Source organism: Salmo salar, chromosome ssa21 (genome assembly GCF_905237065.1).
Source record: "Salmo salar chromosome ssa21, Ssal_v3.1, whole genome shotgun sequence".
In the NCBI taxonomy this organism is placed as follows: Eukaryota; Metazoa; Chordata; class Actinopteri; order Salmoniformes; family Salmonidae; genus Salmo; species Salmo salar.
The window spans coordinates 58,046,574-58,059,019 of record NC_059462.1 but is presented as its reverse complement, the minus strand read 5'-3'; the positions used below and the strand labels follow the sequence as shown (position 1 = coordinate 58,059,019).

The window sequence follows — 12,446 nt, the reverse complement described above, 5'->3', positions numbered from 1 at the left end:
CTTGGCATTCAGACCAAAGAGTTTGATCTTGGTTTCATCAGACCAGAGAATCTTGCTTCTCATGGTCTGAGAGTCCTTTACGTGCCTTTTGGAAAACTCCAAGCGGGCTGTCAAGTGCCTTTTACTGAGAAGTGGCTTCCGTCTGGCCACTATGTGTTGGCGCTATGTCTGGTGCCAACACCTCTCATTACCCAGAGAACACCATCCACCCAGTGAAGCATGGTGGTGGCAGCATCATGCTGTGGGGGATGTTTTTCATCGGCAGGGACTGGAAAACTGGTCAGAATTGAAGGAATGATGGATGGCGCTAAATACAGGGAAATTCTTGAGGGAAACCTGTTTCAGTCATCCAGAGATTTGAGACTGGGACGGAGATTCACCTTCCAGCAGGGCAATTACCCTAAGCATACTGCTAAAGCAACACTCGAGTGGTTTAAGGGGAAACATTTAAATGTCTTGGAATGGCCTTTTCAAAGCCCAGACCTCAATCCAATTGAGAATCTGTGGAATGACTTAAAGATTGTTGTACTCCAGCAGAACCCATCAAACTTGAAGGAGTTGGAGCAGTTTTGCCTTGAAGAATGGGCAAAAATCCCAGTGGCTAGATGTGCCAAGCTTATAGAGACATACCCCAAGAGACTTGCAGCTGTAATTGCTGCAAAAGGTGGCTCTACAAAGTATTGACCTTGGGGGAGTGAATAATTATGCATGATCAAGTTTTCAGTTTTTTTGTCTGTTTCACAATAAAATATAGATTTTTTTGCATCTTCAAAGTGGTAGGCATGTTGTGTAAATCAAATGATACAACCCCCCCCCCAAAATCCATTTTAATTCCAGGTTGTAAGGCAACAAAATAGGAAAAATGACAAGGGGGGTGAATACTTTCGCAAGCCACTGTAGATATGTGTGCCCTTCCAAATCATGTCCAATCAATTGCATTTAACACAGGTGGACTCCAAGTGCTAAAGCGCATAAAAATGGTCTGTCCTCAGTTGCAACACTCACTACTGAGTTCCAAACTGCCTCTGGAAGCAACGTCAACACAATAACTGGTCGTCAGGAGCTTCATAAAACGGGTTTCCATGGCCGAGCAGCCGCACACAAGCCTAAGATCACCATGCGCAATGACACGGGTCGGCTGGAGTGGTGTAAAACTCGCCGCAATTGGACTCTGGAGCAGTGGAAACGCGTTCTCTGGAGTGATGAATCACGCTTCACCATCTGGCAGTCCGACGAAACAAATCTGGCTTTGGCTGATGCCAGGAGAACGCTACCTGCCCCAATGCATAGCGTCAATGATTTTGGAATGAGATGTTTGATGAGTAGTTATTCACACTACATGACCAACAGTATCAGAATTGGGCTGCCATAGGGTCTTATTTTACAGCCCTGAACCCTAATTCAGTATTGTAAGGAAATTCATCTTGCTTTAGGGTAAGTGTAAGAAACAATTGTCAGAAAACTTCCAAGTGACTACGGTTTCATTGACACGCATGAGGCCTAACAGCATGGAATAGAAAAGTGACTGCTCAAAAGGTACAATGCTGCCCCCTGCTGGAGATATGGACAAAATACCCGGCAGCACCCTACTAAGCAATAAACACTGTATGCATTTTTAAGTAAAACAATGCTAATGATATATTACGAATATCAAAACTGAACCCATAATGCATCTGTACATTGAATGTGCAAAGATGAAATGAGATGAAAATACATTTCCAGCGAGAGGAGAAAAAAAAAAAAAAGGACTGTATGAGTCTCTAACATGTCGTCTGCTGTACCTGTAGTGATGAGGTCCAGGGCAGCTGTTAACCTGCTGTACCTGTAGTGATGAGGTCCAGGGCAGCTGTTAACCTGCTGTACCTGTAGTGATGAGGTCCAGGGCAGCTGTTAACCTGCTGTACCTGTAGTGATGAGGTCCAGGGCAGCTGTTAACCTGCTGTACCTGTAGTGATGAGGTCCAGGGCAGCTGTTAACCTGCTGTACCTGTAGTGATGAGGTCCAGGGCAGCTGTTAACCTGCTGTACCTGTAGTGATGAGGTCCAGGGCAGCTGTTAACCTGCTGTACCTGTAGTGATGAGGTCCAGGGCAGCTGTTAACCTGCTGTACCTGTAGTGATGAGGTCCAGGGCAGCTGTTAACCTGCTGTACCTGTAGTGATGAGGTCCAGGGCAGCTGTTAACCTGCTGTACCTGTAGTGATGAGGTCCAGGGCAGCTGTTAACCTGCTGTACCTGTAGTGATGAGGTCCAGGGCAGCTGTTAACCTGCTGTACCTGTAGTGATGAGGTCCAGGGCAGCTGTTAACCCTATGAGTCTGGGCAGACGTTGTGAACCTCCTGCACCTGGCAGCAGACCCAGGGTCACCTCTGGAAGTCCTAGAACGGCCTGAAAACAGTCATAAGTTATTACGTTTAATAATAATAATAATAATAATAACACATAGGATTTAAAATGTAATTATGTTATAATTATATATTATAATGACAATTGTACAGCAAAGAGAATAAAACCAAACAGTAGAATGCAAATAGAAATAAAAACTCCGTACACTATATGGTCAAAAGTATGTGGACACCCCTTCAAATTAGTGGATTCGGCTGTTTCGGTCACACCCCGTTGCTGACAGGTGTGTAAAACACAGCCATGCGATCTCCATAGACAAACATTGGCAGTAGAATGGCCCCGTACTGAAGAGCTCAGTGACTTTCAACGTGGCACCGTCATAGGATGCCACCTTTCCAACAAGTCAGTTGGTCAAATTTCTGCCATGCTAGAGCTGCCCCCCGGGTCAAATGTAAGTGCTTTTATTGTGAAGTCGAAACATCTAGGAGCAACAACGAGTCAGCCGCGACGTGGTAGGCCACACAAGCTCACAGAACGGGACCGGCGAGTGTTGAAATGCATGGTGAGTAAAAATCATCTGTCCTCAGTTGCAACACTCACTACAGAGTTCCAAACTGCCTCTGGAAGCAACATCAAGCTTCATGAAATGGTTTTCCACGGCTGAGCAGCCGCATACAAGCCTAAGATCACCGTGGGCAATGCCAAGGGTCGGCTGGAGTGGTGTAAAGCTTGCCGCCCTTGGACTCTGGAGAAGTTCTCTGGAGTGATGAATCACGCTTCACTATCTGTCAGTCTGACGGACAAATCTGGGTTTGGCAGATGCCAGGATAAAGCTACCTGCCCCAATGCCTAGTGCCAACTGTAAAGTTTGGTGGAGGATTTGATGGAGGAGGAATAATGGTATGGGGCTGTTTTTCGGGCTAGGACCCTTAGTTCCAGTGAAGGGAAATCTTAATGCTACAACATACAATGACATTCTAGATGATTCTGTGCTTCCAACTTTGTGGTTAACAGTTTGGGGAAGGCCCTTTCCTGTTTCAGCATGACAATACCCCCGTGCACAAAGCGAGGTCCATACAGAAATGGTGGGGCACCGTGTTGTGTTGGGATCCCCCGTGGGGCACCGTCTTGTGTTGGGATCCCCCGTGGGGCACCGTCTTGTGTTGGGATCCCCCGTGGGGCACCGTCTTGTGTTGGGATCCCCCGTGAGGCACCGTCTTGTGTTGGGATCCCCCGTGGTGCACCGTCTTGTTTTGGGATTCCCGTGGGGCACCGGGAAGGGGGGGGGGTCAAGGCCATGGAGGGCCGTGTAGGTAAGGAGCAGGAACTTGTAGGTCATGTGGAATTTGACTGGGAGCCAGTGAAGGTGTTGTAGAGTGGAGGTGATGTGTTCCCAGGGTTTGGTGTGTGAGGACCCTGGCAGCAGAGGTCTGAATGTATTAGAGCCTACAATCAGTCATACAGCCTAGAACCAGGGCTTTACTGGACAACCTGAATAGGACTCCATTGCAGTAGTCCAGAATAGGACTCCATTGCAGTGGTCCAGAATAGGACTCCATTGCAGTGGTCCAGAATAGGACTCCATTGCAGTGGTCCAGAATAGGACTCCATTGCAGTGGTCCAGAATAGGACTCCATTGCAGTGGTCCAGAATAGGACTCCATTGCAGTGGTCCAGAATAGGACTCCATTGCAGTGGTCCAGAATAGGACTCCATTGCAGTAGTCCAGAATAGGACTCCCATTGCAATAGTCCAGAATAGGACTCCATTGCAGTAGTCCAGAATAGGACTCCATTGCAATAGTCCAGACGTGATGTTACAAAGGCATGTATGAGTGTCTCTGCTACCGGGCCTGTTTTGGACGGACGGAATCAGGCGATGTTACGGAGGTGCTAGAAGACTGAAAAACAGCTTCTATCTGCAGCCCATCAGACCGTTGAACAGCCAACATTAGCCGGCCACGGTCCACAACTCTACCCTTCACCTTTAAGACTGCTGACCCATAGAATCACTGAACACTGGTCACTTTAACAATGTTTACATACAGCTTTACTGACTTTATACTGTATGTAAATACTGTATTCGTGTCATATGTATAATAAAAATTTAAAATCCTCATCCTATTTACAGTGCCTAAAAGTTAAAAGCTTAAAGGTCTTGAGTCAATCAGTATTCAACCCTTTGTTATGGCAAGCGTAAATAAGTTCAGGAGGAAAAATGTGCTTAACTAGTCACATAATAGGTTGCATGGACTCATTCCATGTTCAATAGTTAGTGTTTATCATGATTTTTAAATGACTACCTCATCTCTGTACCCCACACATACAATTATCTGTAAGGTCCCTCAGTCCAGCAGTGAATTTCAAACACAGATTCAACCACAAAGACCAGGGAGGTTTTTTCCAATGCCTCACAAAGAAGGGCACCTATTGGTAGATGGCAAAAAAATATTTTAAAAAGCAGCCATTGAATATCCCTTTGAGCATGGTGATGTTATTAATTACACTTTGGATGGTGTATCAATACACCCAGTCACTACAAAGATACAGGCATCCTTCCTAACTCAGTTGCCGGAGAGGAAGGAAACCGCTCAGGATTTTCATCATGAGGCCATTGGTGACTTTATAAACCCCAGGAAGAATAGCTGCTGCCTTGGCAGGAACTAATGGGGATCCATAATAAACCCCAGGAAGAGTAGCCGCTGCCTTGACAGGAACTAATGGGGATCCATAATAAACCCCAGGAAGAGAAGCCGCTGCCTTGGCAGGAACTAATGGGGATCCATAATAAACCCCAGGAAGAGTAGCTGCTGCATTGGCAGGAACTAATGTGGATCCATAATAAACCCCAGGAAGAGTAGCTGCTGCCTTGGCAGGAACTAATTGGGATCCTTAATAAACCCCAGGAAGAGTAGTTGCTGCCTTGACAGGAACTAATGGGGATCCATAATAAACCCCAGGAAGAGTAGCCGCTGCCTTGACAGGAACTAATGGGGATCCATAATAAACCCCAGGAAGAGTAGCCGCTGCCTTGGCAGGAACTAATGGGGATCCATAATAAACCCCAGGAAGAGTAGCTGCTGCCTTGGCAGGAACTAATGGGGATCCATAATAAACCCCAGGAAGAGTAGCCGCTGCCTTGACAGGAACTAATGGGGATCCATAATAAACCCCAGGAAGAGTAGCTGCTGCCTTGACAGGAACTAATGGGGATCCATAATAAACCCCAGGAAGAGTAGCTGCTGCCTTGACAGGAACTAATGTGGATCCATAATAAACCCCAGGAAGAGTAGCTGCTGCCTTGGCAGGAACTAATGGGGATCCATAATAAACCCCAGGAAGAGTAGCTGCTGCTTTGGCAGGAACTAATGGGGATCCTAATAAACCCCAGGAAGAGTAGCTGCTGCCTTGACAGGAACTAATGGGGATCCATAATAAACCCCAGGAAGAGTAGCTGCTGCCTTGGCAGGAACTAATGGGGATCCATAATAAACCCCAGGAAGAGTAGCCGCTGCCTTGACAGGAACTAATGTGGATCCATAATAAATACAAATACAGTCTGTCAAGTCAGCCAGTCATTTGGACGTTGATCCCTGAGAGAGAATCATGTAACTAACCTTGGAGTGTGCAATGCGATAGTGGCAGGCCAGTGCTAACTCCAATCCTCCTCCCAGCGCTACTCCCTCGATGGCTGCAGCCACAGGCTTGTCCACAGCCTCTATAGCATGGATCATGGGCACCAGGGGGGGCCCCAACATCGGCCCCGCAAACTCCCTGATGTCCGCCCCTGGTAGAAACAGACAAACCTCTGATCGCATTGTACAGTTGTTTACCTGAATGATTATGCTTCATAATTAAAACATAGATAAACCTCTGTATCAGTGCTGCTGGGAGACAACGTTTGAATCCCAAATGGCTCCCTATTTATGTGGTCTATCCCCGTTATGGTTCACTATTGCCTTAACCTTCAGAAACCTACGGTGCATCCCAAAAGGCTCCCTATTTCCTTATATAGTGCACTACTGTTGAGCAGACAAGTAGTGCACTACTATATATATATAGGGTGCCAATTGGGACGCAGCCAGATCCAGACCTCTAGTCTAGACAAAAATGGCAACCTATTCCCTATACTCTATTCTCTATAAATTGCATTACTTTTGATAGGGGCCCTGGTCAAAAGCAAAGCACTATATAGGGAATGGGATCCCAATTCAAACACAGCAGTATACTATAGAATATATAAGGCCATTCTTACCTCCACAGAACTTCCCATTCTGTCCACAGATCACTACAGATGTCACCTTTGGGTCCTTCAGGGCCCTCTGCACTGCGTCCACTATGCCCTGTCGCACCGCTGCACTGGGGGGACACACAGAGACAGACACACAGAGACAGACACACAGAGACAGACACACAGAGACAGACAGACAGACAGACAGACACACAGAGACAGACAGATACAGACAGACAGACAGACACACAGAGACAGACACACAGAGACAGACACACAGAGACAGACACAGACAGAGACAGACACAGACAGATACAGACACAGACAGATACAGACAGACAGATACAGACAGACAGATACAGACAGACAGACAGACAGACAGACAGACAGACAGACAGACATAACATAATCACATCAATATGACACTAAAGTTCCAGAAATGCGAAGACAGACAGGTGCAGAATCATGTGACTTTACAGTAAATGTTCCAACACTACAGGACTTCCATTTACATGATTAAACATTCCATACTACCTATACTTTAATAATAATAATATCAGAATCTTAAGTATAAAGACGAGTATTTTTAACAAGGACATGACGAGTGCAAAAGATAAACAACTTGCTTTATTGTGACCTTTGTAACACTTTTAAGTCTACTAATCGACAGGAAGATGTTAATCTAAAGTTCCACTGCGTGCTATATTATCCAAACCTTACCGAGTTATTTTGAACTCACCTGAGCGCATTGACAGGTGGATTGTGAAGCGTTATCAGAGCAACGGATCCCGGGAGCCGAGAGTACGTGGCCATTATTGTTCTGGAGAAAAGTCACTCCAACTACTCCTATACTATGGTGGTGCTGCTGATGTTGAACTTTAGAACTGGTGATATGGGCATGTTGCCATCACCGTTACCACATAGAGACTTCACAAGTCAGTTTGTTGACTTGGTTGAGAAGGAAGGAAATCTTTGGATACGTTTTTATTTCACCAATACGACACTGAGATTTTCCCCAATTAGTGAAAACATCAATTACTTAAAATAATTACTTTTCATATAGTTTTAACCCTGTGTGTATATTCCCTTTGCCATTTCCAATAAAATACGTCTGGATGATTGCAATAGACTCCCTGAAAGTGCTAAACGTGTTTTAAAACGTTAATAACAATATAACACCAAGCTGTTCAACGAAGCGTTGATTATAACGGATGTTACGTCACAGCTGTCCGTCCCCCTTTTCCCTCTTCGGTGCAGCGCTTATTGTCGTCCCCCTTTCTGTCTCACCCGATACTTGGTTCCTGTATTGCGAAATGCTTGTAGACTGGACAAGCTTCTTCTTTAACTATGCGGTCAATTGTGGGTTTAATTGTTGTAATTACCGCCGCTACTTTCTACCTGTACATTCTGTCTTCTTACCTTCCGACCGGACCTCGACAACTCCGACCCAAAGCGACGGAGAACGAACAAACGTCTGACAGCGACACGAACCAGGACAGAGGCGAATTCAAAGAACACAGGTATCTGTGTAGACGACAGTGTATGGCTCTGACCCGTGCTAGTGTAACAGTCTAGCTTCCGTCCCCCTCCTCGTCCCTACCTGGGCTCGAACCAGGGACCCTCTGCACACAGACAACAGTCATCCTCCATGCGTCTTTACCCATCGCGCCACAAAAGCCGTGGCCCGAAGTCATTATCCAAGTCGTTTCTGCAGTTTGTTAGAGAAGATAAGATATCAGCATTCCTGCAACATTATTTTGTTGAAATATAATTAGATCTATGATAAATTAATCTAATTGATTGCGTCCATCTTGGCCATTTGAATGTATAGGATTCATATAATCAATAAATATAGTACCTGAAATCTGATTTGGACCAAACGTTTTCTATCAATGAGTATGAAATGAGGAATCCAAATAAATAGTCAAAAGCCACTCAGAGATGTCCCCAATCCCAACCCAATAACAAGTATACAATATCAGTTCTCCACGTCTGACAACATGGATCTGTGGCTTGTTTCTCCATCATATATAATGTATTCATGGTGAATTTAGTGATGTTTTCATCACCCTGGTCAAAGAAATGAGTCTTTACTTCCGAATCCTACATCCAGGTTCTGACCACTACATGGTGCTGTTCCTATTATTATTATTATTATTATTAAAAAAAATGTAAGAAAAAAAATCCTGTAAATTAAAACAGCCGTTTTGGATGCAATCAATTAACTTCCTTTCTCAGAGATCAAATTTTATTTCAACAAAATAATGTTGCAGGAATGCTAATCTTACTTGTTTGTAACAACAGAAACGATTTCAGATTTCTTTCGCTTTTTTGAGTGGCGCAGCGGTCTAAGGCACTGTATCTCAGTGCTTGAGGCGTCACTACAGACACCCTGGTTCAATTCCAGGCTGTATCGCAACCGGCCGTGATTGGGAGCTGCATAGGGCGGCGCACCATTGGCCCAGCGTCGTTCGGGTTTGGCCGGGGTAGGCCGTCATTGTAAATAAGAATATGTTCTTAACCGACTTGCCTAGTTAAATTAAAAATACAAATAAATACAATTTGAGGTGGAACAACCCATCATCATACACTGATGAGTACCATGACACATGTACTGTAGTTCATCTCTCCATCATCATCATCATCATCATTCACCCCAGATCAGACAGGCCCTTGTTCCCCAGCCCCTCATGATACTATCTGTGTTGTGATCCCTGTATTCAGGCTGAAGTTCCCCTCAGACCTGGTAGAGCTGAGGGATCTGGCAGAGCTGCTACAGTACTACAAGACAGAACACACTGGATACGTCCTGCTTCTCTTCTGTAGCGCCTATCTCTACAAGCAGTCCTTCGCCATTCCTGGCTCCTCCTTCCTGGTACACACACTCGCACACACAAAACATACTCAGAAAATATACTCGGAAAATATACTCGGAAAACATACTCAGAAAATATACTCAGAAAATATACTCAGAAAACATACTCAGAGAATATACTCAGAAAATATACTCAGAAAACATACTCAGAAAACATACTCAGAAAACATACTCAGAAGCAGAAATTGTAGATTAACATCATAATATACACATTATAAATGTGACAACAAAAAAACAAAACATGTTTGTGGAAATATTTGTAATCATATAATCAGCTATGATGATTCCTCTCTGTCCTCTGCAGAACATTCTAGCGGGTGCTCTGTTTGGGCCATGGCAGGGTTTGGTGCTAGCCTGTGTTCTGACCACTGTGGGCTCCACCATGTGTTACCTCCTCTCCCAGGCCTTTGGTAAGCGCTACATCACATCCCTGTTCCCTGGCCAGGTCTCCATGCTGCAGAGAAAGGTATGTAGGATCCCATTCACTGTGTTTTAACGGGTGAAATCCATCCTCCCAATGTATATGTAGCCGATGTGTAATGGTTAGCTAGTTAGCGGTGTGGTCGTAGTGTTCAATCTGTGACTTCACCCGCTCTTGACACCTAGAAGTGGGCTGTTGCTCAGCAACGGTCATGGCTTTGGTAGAGTGATTGGTAACACTGGATCTGTGGGATGCCAACGCTGACATTGTTTATATGGCCACTGGGGTGGCAGCAGACTTCATGTGTTAGTTAGATAGATATTAACCGTCTCTCTCTTTTCCTGCCCTGGTTCCAAGGTGGAAGAGAACCAGTCCTGTCTGTTGTTCTTCCTCCTCTTCCTCAGGTTCTTCCCCATGACCCCTAACTGGTTCCTCAACATGTCCGCCCCCATCGTCAACATCCCTGTCACGTTCTTCTTCTTTTCCGTCTTCATCGGTAAGCAGCGGAAACCGATTCACTCTTTTACTTCATTGGTCCACCCTTTTATAGTCCCAATGTGTTACTGATGTAATATTCAGAGACAATCTCTTTATGATCCGTGTCTTTATGAATGAGGAGTTCGTTTAAAGAACATAACAAACTTAGCAATGATTGATGTTATGTTTCTGTCCCTCTGTATGTCTCATGTCTATCTCACTTTCTGTCTCCCTCTGTCCCCATCCCTCCAGGCCTGATCCCATATAACTTCATCTGTGTCCAGACCGGCTCCATGCTGTCTGAGGTGTCCTCTCTGGATGACCTGTTCTCCTGGGGCAAAGTGCTACAGCTGCTGGGCATAGCCTGTGTGGCTCTGCTTCCCGGGACCCTTATCAAACACTACAGCCAGACACACCTCAAACTGGACGGCGTGGAGGAGAACAATGGAGTCAACAAGAAGACTCAGTGAGGAGCGTGCAAAGGGTCTCCCAGTCCTGTGGAAATATCAACAAGTAGAGGAGGAAATTGTAGGATTTGGAGTACCTTTGTTGGTAAGACTCAGTGAGCGTTCTGGGTCGGCCTGTACATATTCCTGTCAGTGGGCTGGATACAGGAGGAAACATGATCACAAAAAGGTTGCCGAACACATGTATTCCGTGTGAGAGAGATGGGAACTGAGGGTTCGGTGACCTCACAGCAGAAGGGAGATGTGGAAGTCTGTGTGTGTGTGTGTGTGTGTATGTTAAGAGATTGTATGGACCGAGTCTACGTCTGTGAAAAGGTATTTTTAAGCCTTTTAGTGCTTTTATGGGTGAAGGGAGAAGATATATTAATTAAAATCATTGTGTTGATGTTCTTGTTCGATGAAGATGCATATTTTTTGTTGTTGTTGGATAGACTACATTCTGTTGTTGTTGGTACTGATACACACGTACCTTTTTAGAGAAGCGGCCTGTGTTTCTGTTTTAAACAGCAAGCTACCTCAAAGCAGAAAAGGATGTCGTGGGAAGACAATTGTAGGGAGGGAAAGGCGAGGGAAAGGTGAGAGGTGTATGGGTTTTGGCATGTGTGTTATTACATAGGGGATTGATTGTTTTTTTTTTTTTAAACAGATTTTTCTGAATCGTTACACCTGTATTTTATTGAAACAATCTTTTTACTACTGCCTATCAATAAGGGCTGGATTCATCTGTATCGCTGAAGTTCAGAGTTAGTGTGATTGAAATTTAAAGGCAATGTTCCCGTGTTACATTTTTACATTTTAGTCATTTAGCAGACGCTCTTATCCAGAGCGACTTACAGTAGAGAATGCATACATTTCATTTCATGCATTTTTGTAATTTTTTTTGTACTGGCCCCCAGTGGGAATCGAACCCACAACCCTGGCGTTGCACACACCATGCTCTACCAACTGAGCCACAGCAAAAAATGCATTCACGGTAAATGCTGCATATGTCAGTTGGAAATGACCTTTTAAATTCAGATTTTGCTCTAGATATTTAGATCTGTAAAGCTTCAGTGAGTCCTAATAGAATTGTCACCTTGATTGAATGTTTGTTTAAATACAAGGGTTTCCTTTTTTTAATTGTCAACAAGTTATCAATTGTGAGAAATGTGTATTTAAAAAAAAATCTTTTGTCACTTTCAAAATGTAAATGTTTTCTGTCTGGATATCTTATTTGTCAATAAAAATAACATGTAAACAACACAACCGGAGTGTTCTGTTGTTAGACGTTTTTAAAGGGGGGGGGGGGACCAGTACGGAGAATAAATGTATGAAATGTATGCATTCACTACTGTAAGTCGCTCTGGTTAAGAGCGTCTGCTAAATGACTAAAATGTAAATGTAAAATTGTAACTTCCATCAATGTAATTGTCTGCATCATTTCCAATCCCCCATATATTTTTGGGGTAAATATATACATATAATTTTTTTTTTTTCTTTATTTCCCCCTAACCCTACCACCCCTCCCTTAATTGGAATAAACTAATGGACAACAATACTTATGCTTCTACTTCACAGGAGGCTGGTGGCACCTTAATTGGGGAGGACTGGCTCAAGGTAATGACTGGAGAGGATTCAGCGGAATGGTATCAAAT

The 12,446-nt window shown here is 44.4% G+C and overlaps 2 protein-coding genes across 5 annotated transcripts in view; one reads left to right on the top strand and one right to left on the bottom strand.

The window, feature by feature from the left end:
• ehhadh (enoyl-CoA, hydratase/3-hydroxyacyl CoA dehydrogenase) overlaps positions 1-8,105 on the bottom strand; it is a 27,813-nt gene extending 19,708 nt beyond the window's left edge. The window contains exons 1-4 of one of the 4 annotated variants that reach the window (XM_045704328.1): positions 7,992-8,105; positions 6,597-6,700; positions 5,959-6,128; positions 2,274-2,385 (exon numbers count right to left, since the gene is read on the bottom strand). In XM_045704328.1, the coding sequence (XP_045560284.1) occupies positions 2,274-2,385; positions 5,959-6,099 (253 nt within the window). In that variant the 5' untranslated portion in view covers positions 6,100-6,128; positions 6,597-6,700; positions 7,992-8,105. 4 annotated transcript variants of the gene reach the window in all.
• tmem41aa (transmembrane protein 41aa) lies at positions 7,835-12,057 on the top strand. The gene is made up of 5 exons (XM_014165776.2): positions 7,835-8,092; positions 9,297-9,447; positions 9,752-9,913; positions 10,226-10,364; positions 10,598-12,057. Exons 1-5 carry the CDS (start codon positions 7,920-7,922, stop codon positions 10,813-10,815), a joined length of 843 nt encoding a protein of 280 aa, XP_014021251.1. The 5' UTR covers positions 7,835-7,919; the 3' UTR covers positions 10,816-12,057.
• Positions 12,058-12,446: the final 389 nt, after the last annotated feature.